The sequence below is a fragment of the Oryctolagus cuniculus genome, chromosome 14 (genome assembly GCF_051225735.1).
Source record: "Oryctolagus cuniculus isolate XC-2025 breed Fujian yellow rabbit chromosome 14, ASM5122573v1, whole genome shotgun sequence".
In the NCBI taxonomy this organism is placed as follows: Eukaryota; Metazoa; Chordata; class Mammalia; order Lagomorpha; family Leporidae; genus Oryctolagus; species Oryctolagus cuniculus.
The window spans coordinates 32,300,985-32,315,515 of NC_142880.1; the positions used below are offsets into that span (position 1 = coordinate 32,300,985).

General features: G+C 43.2%; 1 protein-coding gene across 3 annotated transcripts in view; it reads left to right on the forward strand.

The window, feature by feature from the left end:
• The window catches only part of MAN2A1 (mannosidase alpha class 2A member 1), a 169,590-nt gene that overhangs the window by 11,180 nt on the left and 143,879 nt on the right, over positions 1–14,531 (forward strand). For 2 of the 3 annotated variants that reach the window (XM_051853587.3, XM_089313110.1), the window contains exon 2: positions 12,077–12,331. In XM_051853587.3, coding sequence (XP_051709547.3) covers positions 12,077–12,331 — 255 coding nt within the window. Of the gene's footprint in view, positions 1–6,711; positions 6,928–12,076; positions 12,332–14,531 lie in introns of all 3 variants that reach the window. The other variant, XM_051853589.3, reaches the window with a different exon arrangement.

The window sequence follows — 14,531 nt, forward strand, 5'->3', positions numbered from 1 at the left end:
TTCAAAACAACATGTACATGATAAATGTATAGTTTTTGTCAATTAAAAATAAAAAAATAAAACCAGTTAACATTATCTTGACCTTCATAATAATGTGAATATTATTCATTGCATATCAAGTTTGGCCTCAGAGAGCAGGAAGGTTAATCTTGGATTGTTAAACCTGTGCTACTCAGGGAAATGTTCTAAACATCAGAGCAAGTGAATTCTCTTATCTTCTGTTCCAGCTGCTGAGAATTATGCTGTCTTTCAGTTTTTTCACATCTGGACCATGACATCCTCATATAGCTTTTTGTTTTTCCTGTCTATTTCTAATCCTTTCCCTTTTTCTTACTGACAGAGGAAATGGAAGTTATTGAATCCTATCTATTGAATCTCATTATTTTAAAAATAGTTTGACAACTCAGCATGCATCAATATTGTAGTCCTTTGTGTTTCTCAGGGTTGAAAGCCTTCCCCCTCCCCTTTTTTTGGTTTTGTCCACAGTTAGTATTTACTCCAGTTACTGTGTTTCTTCCAGTGCTGATAGTGTTTTGTTTGCTTTGTGATGGGAAACCTGTCCCTGCAGGGTGAGCATCTAGGGGCCTGAAGTAGTTCCCCTCTGTGTGCAATCTGGCTTTGGAGGTGACATTTTTACCTGTGGAATATTAGAGGATGGAGGCTTGAGAATGTGAATCATTCTCAGAAGCATTTTCTACATAAAAAAAATTCCCCAGTTTGCATTTTTAGAAGGTTATTTTTAGTAGTTATTTTTTAACAGTCACCACCATTCCAGAAAAGTTCCACAGAAGCCTATGAAAAAGTTAGACATAGGGGTCAGTATTATGGTGTAGCAGATAAAGCCACTGGCTGCTCCACTTATGATCCAGTTCCCTGCTAATGCACCTGGGAAAGCAGATAAGGGTGGCCCAAGTACTAGGGCCACTGCACTTACATGGGAGACCTGGAAGAAGCTCCTGGCTCCTGGCTTTGGGCCAGACCAGCTCTGGCTGTTGGGGTCATTTGCGGAATGACCCAGTGGATGGAAGATCTCTCTTTCTCTCTTCTCTCTCTGCTCTCTCTCTTCTCTCTCTCTCTCTCTCTCTAGCTCTGCTTTTTCAAAATTAAAAAAAGTTAGACATAGAATTTTAGAGTGTGGTGGGCCCTTCAAGCCCAGTTAGTTTAGTCCTTGCTTTTTTTAGGTAAGAGCACTGAGCCATGTAAACTAGACCTTATCCATTTGCCCAGTCATAACATCTGTTGGATTTGCATCCTGACCTTGTAAGAATGGCCTTTGTGCTATATTCTGTACCCATCATGTGCTTGAGAACTTACTGTGTAGTATTACAGAAATTATGGTAGACATACTGGATATGTTACTTGCCTTGAAAGAGCTTCTTAGTTATTTTGGAAACCCAGCTACCTTTGGTGGAATAATTGGAAATAGTTAAGTGCTATTTATTCATAAAAGAGTTAAAGAGGTTAGATGGTGCCTGGTACAATGTAAGTGCTCAATAAATGCTAGGTGTTACTGTTAAAGAGATGGGTAGAGTACCTTTGACATCCCAGGTACTATTCTAGGTTCTGGGGATAAAGGAGCTAAGCATAAAACAAGAATCTCTGATCTTGTTTTATATCCTTTATATATTTAGAAGGAAGTTCAGAAGCAGAGCTAAGTTCTGATGATGACCTAGCTCAAATTAACCAAAGGAGAGGGGCAAGAAACTAAGCTTTTCCTAATGGGTGAAACCCAGAGGGAGAAAGTACATTGCTCAGGTGCAGTACAGAGCTTTGAAGGCTTGGCGTCCCACAAGAGCCTGGCACCTGAACAGGTGGGAAATTGGCTTCATTTAGAATCAGTGTTTGGTGCTTGTCAAGAGTAGTTGGGAAAACATGGTTGGTAGTTTGGGATTAGACTGTGAATCACCCTGGGAGTCAGACTGAAGAATTATGAGTTGGATGGTAATGAACCACTCAGAATGCTTGAGAAAAGCAGTGTTAGGGAATAAATTTTGTAGAAAATTTTAGGCCTGGAATGGAGCTAAGAGAATATTCAGCCTAGATTATTCTGGTAGAGTGTGTAGGAAGACTCAGAAGCAGGAAGGCAGCTGGGAATCTGTTTGAGGTAAGGCAGACAGAAGGCAGTGAATCCCTGTACCAGCAATGAATTGGCTACAATTGAGACATTTTGGAAGGAGAAGCACCAGGGCTTTCTAACAGATTTGATAAAGGGTAATGCTGGGTGGCTTGAGTCAAAACTTTCTCCCACCTTTTTCCTTTGGGATGTTGGAGATTGGAGACTGGTTGTACCTTTTGCAGAAGGAGGTGGAGTGAGATGTAAGCTGCTTTGGGAAATCATGCTCAGCTTCACTTACTATGTGGTGGGCCTTAGTGGAAACAATCCAGTGCATTGGAGTGAGGGATTGGGGAGTAGGGGTGGGGTGGGGGACAGTGGGACGGGGCAGGCCATCCTGGTGGTCATCAGCAGAGTGGAGGCAGAATGAACTCACCCTGGGATTGTGCTTGGTGAGAAAACAGCAGAAAGCCAAGTGCATTTCTTGTAGCCAAGAGCCCTGCTTCTTACATGAAGATTATTGTGCAGCAGATGTTAATGAAATAAAGCAGCTTGTATTCAAATTGTCAGAAACTGGCTCATAGAGCAGCATCTTTGAGAAAAGATAAGATTATCATAAGGAAGGGTTTCAAAGAAGCATTTCAGTAGGAGATGTAAAAGGACCCTTTTCATTTTTGGCACAAATTATGAGACTAAAGAATTTTTTCTAGGTTATAAGATAAAAAATAGATTATTCTCTGTGTTTTTGTATATGGAGTGGGAGGCGGAAGATGGGAAGAGAGTTGGTGGAACTGGGGTGAGGGAGAGAGTGATTGATTTGTTAGGGATCAAAAGACTGGCTTGTAAGCTCCTGGTTCTTGTGAAGGTCAGACCAATTTCTGAGAATATCCCCAGCGTGCATCTTGTGTATAGTGAGAAACAGCCCCTCTGGTTGTTTGAGGGTCAACTCTGCGAACTAAAGAAGTAAAATCTGTCCTTGGTCCTGAGCTACTTCTTGTAAATTTGTGGAGACAATGATTACCACACTCAAGATGCACAGTAGTTCTTGTGACTTTCAGGTAGAAGATTCAACTGGTAATTGTTTTTAAGAATAAAATTTGTAAGCAACCCAGGGAATCTGTCCTTAACTCATCTTTGATAGCTGATGATATGATATTTAGGGGCCAGCATTGTGGGTTAAACCAGTGCTTAAGATGCCAGAATTTCATTATTGGGTCATTGATTCGAGTCATGGCTGTTCCACATCCGATCCAGCTTCCTGCAGATGTGCCCAGGAAAGCAGCAGCAGATGGCCCAAGAACTTGGGCTCCCCTGCCACTCACATGGGAGACCAGGATGGAGTTCTGTGCTCCTGGCTTTGGCCTGGCCCAGTCACAGCTGTTGTGGCCCTTTGTAGAGTGCAAGAGCAGATAAAAGATCTGTCTGTTCTGCTCCCAAACCCCACCCCAGTAACTCTACCTTTTAAATAAAATGAATAAATTTTAAGAAAAAAAGATACCCAGAAGTCTGTTATTGTATTCTATTGGATTTGTTGCTTCTTTGGTATTTACTATATTCCACCATGCCCTTGTAGACCAGGGTTCAGATGCTTTTTTTTTTTTTTTTTTTTTTTTGAGAAAGGTGGTAAGAAAAAATTGTAAAGCATTAAAATCTTTGGTGCTTGTATGAAGTAGTGAGGAAATTGAGAATTTAGAGCAACTGAGATGGGGGCTTGTGGAAAAGCTGTCTCCTGCTTGTAGTGAATTAAAGGACTGCTTCAGAAAACGATGAGAGTAAATGAGATAGAAAGGGGTCTGATTACTTAAAACAGCCCTGCCTACAGGGGCTCCCCAAACTGTTTCTGTATGAAACATGACCTCAGACATGTCAGTTGCATTGATTTTCATAGTTTAACACTGTTTAGGTTGACTGGTTTTTTTCCATTACTAAGTCTCTTTTTACACTGAAATTGAATGTGTTGACAGGACTTTTTGTCAGCAGATCCTAAGGTACTATATATGCCATTACCCCAAGGGGAAGGAGCTTTGGGAGTGTAACTGGATGGTGCATAATGACCCTGTGTACAATGACAGGCATATGTCAGAAAGCACAGGACAGAGACCAGCAGTCATGGATGTGAGGATAGAACACTGGGCCCCTGGGGATTATTCATGCGGCTTCTTGGGTGAGATGCACTGTTATCTCACAGTGCTACATATATGAATACAAATATTAGCAATAAGTTTTAAAAGAAAAATCACGGTGACTTAAAAATATTTCTATAAAAAAAGAGTGTTCTGTAGAACAGTTTGGGAAGTGCCGAATTAAAGAAAGAATTCCATTAGTCAACAGTTAATTTGCTTAGTGCTGCTTAGTTGCAGTTACTAAATGGATTTGTGAGTAATAAAACTGCATTTTATTAAAATATTTTATAATCCAAACCCTTTGCCCTACTTAAAAACCCTCTCCCACTAACAGTTGTTGAAAGCGTATCCATTTGGAAGAATTTCACCTTGTACAATAGCTTGGTGCCTGCAAGGTGGCTTCAACAGGAGGTGGTTTCCATGTATCCTTGGGCTGGTTCAGGTAAGGGCCATTTGGTTCTAATCTGAGCAGGCATCTGGAAACCCCCAGGAAGGAAATGGAGCCCACAGGAAATACCAGCACGTGGAGTCCTATCCTGGAGTAGAGATGGCTTGCTCTTGTTCCAGGTCGGGCTGGGATCCTCTCTAGTTCTGGTAGCTGCTGAGTGGTTGCCCAGGCACAGTCACAAGTCCCTTGAGTACCCTGCCAGGGTAAGGGATGCTGTGCTTAGAGTCTCACCTCTTCCCCTCAGTCATACTTGATGAGTTCCCAGCCAAAATGTATCTCACTCTTGAGTTTTGGTAACATATTATGTAATTAAGTATTGTTTGTACTCACCAAGCTAGTGACCAGTGACTGCACAAAGACAATACCTTAGCAGAATACCAAGGCATGTGAAACTGCAGGACTAGAAAACACCTTTTGGAGATCATTTGTTCCTGTGGTTTGTGGCTTGTTGATGGAGAGGAAGAGGTGCCTACAAAATTATAGCCACAGCCCTAGTTCATACTCCTTTGCTTTCTGGTCTCGACATGATGCATCTCAAGGGTTGGAATGAACAATTATGAGCTCCTTGTCATGGTGTCAGACCAGAGAGCCTTCTTGTTAAGTGCCCGGGTCTGACTGAACAGCAGAATTTTTCTGTGTGTGTTGAGCAGTGGTTGGCTGACTGGGACTACTGCAGTAACGATGACACCCCTGCTGGAAATACACCCCCTCTCTTAGCAAATCTCACTTTCTGTATTTAGTTTAATGCAGCGGTTCTTAACTGGGAATGTGAGAACCGCCTGGCAAGCCATTTAAAATTCTAAAAGGCGGATCTGTGCACGCTCTCGAGGTAATCCTATTTGTTGCTCTTGCTGGAATTCAGAAGCCTGTGGCTTCTCTCCTCTGTGTCCATTGACACCAGCACTCACGTATCTGACAGTTGCAGAACATGTCTGCCTCTCCACCAACTCCTCTCCACCATCCCCCGTTTCTCTGAAAAGCCACCCATTACCTTTCAAGTTGCCCCAGTTAAAAACTGAGAGGCCGTGTTTGCTCCTCTCCTGCCCCTTCCATTCCTAGTCTATGCATCCTGTCTTGTCTTTTCCCATGTCTCCACCTCCACTGCCCTGGTCAAGGCCACCATGTGTTTTCCCTGGCAGACTTTGCTCACCTCTGTACCTGCCCCCTTGGAGCTCCAGGATGACCTTGAACCCTATGTGTTTGCTGGCTATAAAACTGTCCATGATGGAGATGTTGATCTTTTTTTCCCTGGAAATTATTTTCAACTGTAAAGACTGATTCTGTCACCTTCCTCTTCTATTCAGTAATAGGTATAGAGCCTTGTTAGACCAGAATGTGCCCTGCTACACAGCTTGCAAAGGTGCGTGGTCTCACCCTCTAGATGTTGTCCACCCCTGCATTAGGAACATGCTCATGGCAGAATCCACATCCAGCAAAATTCGGGTGTGATGGAATGATAGATTTAATCTAACATTGTTAGATTTGAAAGGAAAAGGTGAAGTAAATCTGGAGTTCCTCATACATACACTTTGGGGTGAAATTTTGTTGCTGTAGAATGCTCTTTTAGGTGGTTATGAACGTGATATTTTTAAACCCTCTTAACTAGTAACTTGATTTGGTTGAGTGCAGATTTTGTCCCACTACCACACTAGGAAATATCTTGGTGATTCTGTTTCCCATGTCTCACATCAAGTGAAAGTCATGGTCTGTTGAGCCATGGTTGTTGTGGTAGTGAAAATTGAAGCCTTCGGCTGGAATGAACAGAATCCATAATCCTTGTCCTGGGAAAGGAGCCACACGCTCGACCCTTACCTGAGATCATTGTGACCTAGTGGTCAGCCATCTGTCATTCCCCAAACAGTCCATGAAGACCACCTTATTAATTAGGAATTTCTTTCCCATTTTGTCTTAGCTATTTTTTTTTGGAATCTGAAAAGTATTTTTGATTAAACTTTCTTTCTTAAAAATATTGTTAGTCTTTTGCTTTTATTTGTATTATTTTTGGTGTAAATTTAGCAAATATAACATTCAGTACCTGCTTGTTTTAGAAGCCCAGCACTTTTTTTTGCTTCTGTTTTTTCTCCCAGTGAATATTCAGGATCTTCCTGTGCACCAGGCTTTGTGCCTTGCATCAGAGTAGCTTGAGGAGCAGAATTGCTGTGGAGTCAGTTTTCGGTATAAAGACTCATTTGGTGGTGAAAAGTGGGAGGCAGTACATGAATAAAATAGATGACAATACGGCTGTGGAGAAATCCAAAAAGAAGTTGAGATGGAGAATAACACGAGGAGGAGGCCTATTCCAGGTAGGGAGGCTGGGAACCCTTTGCAGAGGTGGTGTCTGGGTGAGAGTGGAAGCACTGTGCAAAGATGATGAGAAGGGTGGAGGAGAGCCTGCTGGGAACTGAGATAAGATCAGGGTGAAGGTAAGTGGGGGGTGGGGGAGGGAGGCAGGCAGATGCCTGTCCTTACTGACTGGTGTAAGATATTTTAATTTTATTCTAAGTGCAACAGGAAACCAGCACTGAATACAGAGGAAGGTGTGTGGCCCAGGAGGGTGTGGTGAAGCATGTGAACATGGAAATGGGAGATCAGTTAAGAGGTGTCTGAGCCAGGCTTGGGGGTGGGTGGTGGGATTTGTTGGGGACTTGGAGCAGGGCATGGACAGTTGGGAGGGAGAGAGGGAGAGTGACTCAGCAAGCCTTCTGGAGGTAGTATGTTTTAGTGTGTGGTGTATGTGTGTTGTCTGTGTAATGTGTAGTGTGTGGGTTCTTGGGGTGTGTGTGTGTGTAGAGGGTGAGAGAGACCAGAAGTCATTAGGAGAATCCACTTGCTTGATCCCAGAGTCCCAATTCAGGCAGTCTGTGCGCTGGGCAACCAGAGCAGTGTCTCAGTCTAAGTATACAGGCCTGAGAACCATGGAGGCCAAAGGTGGGACTCTTAGTCTGAGACCAAAGGCCCAGCTCCCAGGGGGCTGCAGGTGGGAGTCCTGGAGTCCTGACATCCAGGAGAGGAGAACGGAGGGCCGGCTCTGGATGAGAGAGCAAGAATTTGCCTGCCTGTGTTCGCCTTTGGTTCCGGCTACCTGGATGGTGCCTGCCCACACTGATAGCCCTCTTCCTCACTCTGTCCACAGCTTCCCCTCCCCTCTCCTCTTGCTCCCCCTCCACAGACACTTGCCAGTCTCTAAGCAGTGCCAAAACACCTGGTTTCTCTCTTGTGCAGAAGAGTCTCAGTGCCTGTTAAAGCACTGAGAATAATGACTGCTTTCCCAGCCCCTGTTTCCATTTAGTTCTGTTTTCCCTTGGACCATTTGATACCCCCATATGTGGTGCTGCACAGTTGAGAATAAGGTGCTCTAGAAATGGAGTTTGATGGAGCTGGATTTAGGGGGTTAACCAAGAGAACAGAGCCCTGGAGCTGTTGCTAGCCATGGCCTTGGAGGCAGGCAGAGATTGGCATTTGGGGTGGGAAGGAGGAGGCCCCACCACTTTCTGGTTGCAGCAGGGAGGAAGGTGTGTGGCCTCCTCCAGGTTTGAGGGATCACAGGGACTCCAGTTTCCAGCTGCCACGGTCCTGCCTGGGGCAGATCATTATGGAGCAGGCTGACAAATTTAGCCCAGGACTCACATTGTTGATTTTGTTCATAGAACCGAGCAGGGCTGTCCTTTTCTCCTTTGTAGTACACTTTAAGTTTGCTCTCTCCAACTCTTTGATATCTGCAATTTTTTTTTTTTTGCTCAGTTTTTCTTTTTCACCAAAAGTGAAATAAATCAAATCTCCTAACCTTTCCCCCCTACTCCCCAGCAGTGCTGCAGCACGGCCTCCCTATAGAACTGATGCACAAATCAAAAGAATAAAGTGGTTTTCTCATAAGTGATTCTCTTGCCCTACAGAAAATTGTCTTTTTCAATATTACTATCAGTATTCTTTGACTTGTCAGTGTAATTGAAACATTATCTCTGATTTCTGTTGCTTTAATGCAGACTACAAGCACATCCTTTTAAGGTCGTACCACCCTTGTCTGCCTCGTGTGCAGAATTTGCTTATGAGGTCTATTTCAGGAATTTTGGCTGTTTGGAGGGAGACTTGACTCCACTTCATAATGCACTTTTAAAACTGATTTTCATTAGACCATTATGCCACCATATCCCTAGGCCACAATTTTCTGCAAGTACTTAACTTCAGTTCAGAATTCCAGGTACTGATCGGTAATTGTGCCGTTAAAGCCACGGTGAGATGAGAGTGATCTGTCTTTATGAAATATCTCCCATAATGTTTATCTTGAAGAACACTCGTCCACAGGTGCTGGAGCCAAGACCATGGGAGAAACAGTAGAGGAGTTCTTTTTCTCAGTGCACATGCATAGAGCTGTAGTCAACTTTGCTGTGTATGTGGCTCCAAAATAATCCTTTCCTCAAAGAACAGAAAGATCTGGAGAAATGTAGACACCTGTGTATTAAAAACTGTAATGATGTAATGCAGAGACTGTATGGTAAAACATGTGACATCTGTCAGAGCCCTGGAATGACGGCATTTTAGACTAAGCTGAGGCGGTATTTTGCCCGTGTGCATAGCTTGGCTACAGCAAGACGAGTCAACATATTCTCATTGTGCTTGGAATAAGAAAAGCTTGATTTACTGTCATCTGCCATGGTGGAAATAACAAGCAGCACGGAAGTAGGTTTTTGTATTCAGTACTGAAAATACTCAGCAGAATTTATCTGCAGCGATTTCAGAAAGTCACAGGCTGTGGTGTTGGGAGAATGAGGGAAGAGAAGTTGCCCCTTGGGCTGGGTGGTCTTTGATGGCACAGCTGTTTGGGGAAATAGATATGGATTGAAAACTGTGTACCTGGCTCTCAGATACGGTTAGCTGCCCTAGGTTGAACTTTGGGTTTGCCAGCTGACTCTCTTTGGTCTTTTCGCAGAGAACATTCCTAACCATTCCTAACTGACGTCTGTGTGTACGTTCAAAGAAGGGTTTGTGTATGATATGGTTCAGCAGCTTTGATGATCTAGAGCTACATGCTTCATCTGGTCTCTCCCCACTGTCCCTTGTGTAGGGTTTCAAGTTCCCTTTGCTTTTCTGTCTACCTGTAAACTGATGCTTATTCTCTCCCTTGCTTTTCACTAAGGGAAATGGGACTTGCAGGATGAGATCTGTGCTAAGACCTTGTACTTCGTGTCTCTCTCCAAGCTGAAGAGAGAGCAGGCTCCCCCGCCACCCCCGTCTGCCTCTGCCTCTCCCCCTACCCAACCCAGCCCCAGGACTGCAGTCTGCTGTGGGAAGTGCTATTTCTATCACCTGTGTCTTTGTAGTGGGGCCTGTGAGGGCGTCTTGCAGGTCTGTGGAGAGCCTTGAGCTCCTTGTCTCTCTCTCCTCCAGGGCTCCACCTCCAAGATAATTTGCTGCTAATTTTGGCCAATTTTTTTTTTTTCTTATTCCAAAATGTCTTCCCTAGTCTCATCAGACTTCCCTCAATTCTGATGTACTCTGCTCAGGTGATGGCCTTTGTAGTACAGCTCAGCCTGTTGCCATCTTCCCTAACCTTCCTGGGAGTAGAGTTCTTACATCTCCTGTCCCCTGCCTTGGAAAATCAGTAAACATTCATAGGCTAAAAAAGAATATAAACATCCACAACAATTTTTAGCCATGTTCATATGTGGCTTTCCATATGTTTTTTTCAAAAGTGTATCATGTCATATATACTAGTCTTAGCTTTTTCTCTGCTTTTATCTCTTGAAAATATATTTCCTTATATTTTTATTTTTTTTAAAGATTATTTTATGGGACAGTTAGAGATCTTCCGTTTGTTGGTTCACTTCTCAGATAGCTTCAGCAAAGGGCTGGGCAGCTGAAGCCAGGAGTAAGGACCTTCATCCAGGTCTCCCACATGAGTGGCAGGGGCCCAAACACTTGGGCCATCTTCTGCTGCTTTACCGGGTGCATTAGCAGGGAGCTGGATCAGAAGTAAAGTAGCCAGGACTCAAACCAGCACCAGTATGGGCTGCTGACATTGCAGGTGGTGGCTTAACCTGCTGTACCACAATGCCAGCCCCATATTTCTATTTTGAAAAATGTTTATATTTCTGTATTTTCAGTGGGTAAAGGCCATTCCCTGATAAAGGTATATCATTTGACCAGTCCCTACTTTTGGAGATTTAAGTGTTTCCTCTTTTTCCTCTTTCTGCCTTCCTGTTACTTCCTGGTGATGGACGTCCAGAATCATCTGTTAAACTGCATATAGTTGTTTTTAAAACATAATGTGAATTTTTGGGAAGTAGGAGTAGGCTATTGCAAGTTATGACATCGCCCTATGTATTTCAAGACAGGAACCCATATTTCATGCACATCTGTCTTCCTAGCATGTAGCATTATGCCAGACACAGTGGGTGTTCACTAAAAAATTGTCATTGAGTTCCAGCAGTATGACAGATTTAGGAGTGTCTGCTTGGTGCTTGGAACCCTGGAGACAGGGGGAACAAGATAAGGTTGGTCCTTCCTCTCATCAGCTGGGGTATGATTCTGTGTAACAAGGCTGTGTTTTCAACAAACTCCTTGTTTGAAAAGTGAATGTACAGGGGATGGGGGCTGGGAGGGAGAGAGATCAATCTTTAATCTGCTAATTCACTCTGCAAATACCCATAAGACTTGGGGCTGAGCCAAGCCAAATCCACAAACAGAATGCAGTCTGGGTCTGCCATGTGAGTGGCAGGGATCCAACGACTTAAGTTATCACCCATTGCCTTCGAAGGCACACAATAGCAGGAAGCTGGAGTTAAAAATGGAGCTGGGACTCGAACCCAGGCATTCTGGTATGAGATTGGGGCTTTCCAAGTGACATTTTTTTACTGTATGCCAAACACGTTCCCGGAGGTGCCAAGGCTGTTAACTTGAGGGTTAGCTAGGAAAACTAAAAGGCCACTCAGTATAGCAGAAGCAGTCAGAATGACTTATGGTGCAGTTTCTTGGGGAATGTTCATTTTGATGGCTAATTAAGAGCTGAGTAATTGGTTTTCTGTAGATGTTATTGCTTATTTAGTATTGTCCACTAGTGCTAACAGATTGATAAGGAATGATCCTTTTCAGGTTCATACTGTTTGATCCTTATGAGTAACTCAAATCAGTTAAACTTAAATTTAAAATTTCATATCTGGATAGAATATCCATCTGTACTTAGTGATTTCACAGACCTAAAGATCTTTTAGGATTGGATTTGGGAAGAATGGGAAATAGATTGGGAACATTTTAAATTCTTCTGTTGCACATTTAAAAATGTGATTACTCAAAGACTGCAGCCATGGAGAAGACTTATTGCTGAGAATTGGTGCTTCAGCCCTGCCAGCTGTCCTTGCTTTCTTCCATCCCACTTACAACAAAGTGACGGGTGAGTGGCTGTCCTCTTGTCTGTATTAACGTCTCATGTAGCTGCCTTTTTCTTCTTTGTTGTAGGGCCAGCTCTCCATGTTGCAAGAGAAAATAGACCATTTGGAGCGTTTGCTAGCCGAAAATAATGAGATAATCTCAAATATTAGAGACTCAGTCATCAATTTGAGTGAGTCTGTGGAAGAAGGTCCAAAAAGTTCACAAGGCGACTTCAGCCAAGGTGCTGGCCCCCATCTTTTGCCATCACAGTCCTCCCTTCAGGCCCACCCTGCAGACTGTCTGTTTGCTTCACGGAGTGGAAGTCAGCATCCAGATGTGCAGGTAATGTGTACATGGGAAATAATCAGCAGGCTTTTTTTTTTTTTTCAGTTTTAGATTTGATAATTTCTGTTCTTGCTTGGTAAATGGCTTCAATTCTTCTCCCTTTGTGAAATGATTTGATAGTCACATGCTCACTGGTATTCTTTTTAGTGATAAAAATCTGTAATTCATTGTTTTCATATTTTTTTAAATAATTATTTATTTATTTGAAAGTCAGAATCACACACAGAGAGAGGAGAGGCAGAGAGAGAGAGAGGTCCTCCGTCCAGTGGTTCACTCCCCAATTGGCTGCAACGGCCAGAGCTGCACCCATCTGAAGCCAGGAGCCAGAAGCTTCCTCCAGGTCTCCCACGTGGGTACAGGGACCCAGGTGCTTGGGCCATCTTCCACTGCCATCCCAGGTCAAAGCAGAGAGCTGGATCGGAAGATGAGCAGCCGGGACTAGACCCGGCACCCATATGGGATGCCGGCGCTTTAGGCCAGGGCGTTAACCTGCTGCGCCACAGCGCCGGCCCCCGTTTTCCTATTTTATACTTATGTGAATAGGCCTTTCTGTATGCTTTCCAGATCTTATTTCCTGTAATCATGGAAAAATCTTTTGAGGTTTAAGTCTTGCCAAAGAAATTTTCTTATTTTCTTTGGAGAATACAGGAAAAGACCTGCTCATTACTACATATCTGCTATATGTTGTAGATTTCATCCATGTAGAGTTAGATATTTTCCTGAATATATTTTTGTGAAGGGGAAGGAAAATAAATCTTCTAGAACTGTGCTTTCCACTGTGGAAGCCGCTCCTCACAAGTGGCTACTGAGCACCTGAAATGGGGCTAATTTGACTTGAAGACGGGCTCTACCTGTAACATACACACAAGGTATTGTGTTTTTGAATTACCTGTAAAGTACTTTACTCATTTCTGTATTGATTACATATTGAGGATATCAGTGAAAGCATGTCATTAAAATTCATCTCACCTCTTTTATAGCACTAGAAAATTAGAAATTGCTTATTTGGCTTATGTATATTTTTCTAGGACAACACCGTTCTAAAAGGAAATGGAGTTGTAACGAGGTCAGAAAGGACTATGCCTTTCTTCAACTCAGGGTGTGTCACTCGTGTTGGCTCAGCTGCACAGATTAGCAGAGGGCCGTGGTTACCCATGTGTCTCAGACCAGAAACTAGAACTTAGTGAGAAGACCTCAGGGGGTGAATATTTTAAAGTTGGACAAAACTTGTAGCTTCTGGGCTGGCTCTGGAGTAGGCGTTTTCCATTCACTCTTGAGGGCAGAGAACATGGTATGATCTCAAGGTAATGGCTCACAGGCCAGTCTGGAAGCTGGGGATAACGGAGCTGGCTAGGCCATGCGCTTGTAGCCTTCTCAGCCATTGTGTGGCCAGATTCAGATAGGGTCAGAATACAGTGCTTGGCTTGGATCCTGTGAGGCTGGGGTTTTTTTTTTTTTAGGGTTTTATTGAATACTACTTTTTTTTTTTTTTTTTTTTTTTTTTTTTAAGATTTATCTATGTATTTCAATTGCAGATTTAGAGAGAGAGAGAAAGACATAGACCTTCCCATCCACTGGTTTACTCTCCAAATGAGAGCAATGACCAGGAGCCAGGAGCTTCTTCCTGGTCTCCCATGTAGATGCAGAAGCCCAAGTCCTTAGGATGCCCTCCGCTGCTTTCCAAGGCACATTAGTAGGGAGCTGGATCAGAAGCAGAGCAGCTGGGACTTGAACCGGCACACACATATGGGATGCTGGCGCTGCAGGCCATGGCTTTAACTCACTGTGCACTTGAATATGTCTTAAGTATTTAGCCTTGTCATCCATGCTAAGGGAACAGGAAAACATTTTTCCCCTGTGTAATTCTAGGCTGAAAAGAGAGAATTGCAGAGCAGCTGTGGAAGGCAGAGTGAGACAGTGGCTATGAGGAGAGCTCCAAAGAAAGATCCAAAAGAAACAGCAGAGAATTTCTAATCATTTTCCTGTCCAGCTGGTCCCCCAAAATTTCTGGGCTAATTCTTGGAAGGATTTTATTTTATTTATTAGAGTCATAAATTCCATAGCAAAAGAGATGTCATTGGCTTGGAATCCTGTACAATCACTTTTATATAGTTTGGTATTTTTAAACTGTTTTGAAACTCATTTATATAATATTAATTAGGATGTAACTTTTATTAATTTTAACAATTAAATTTTA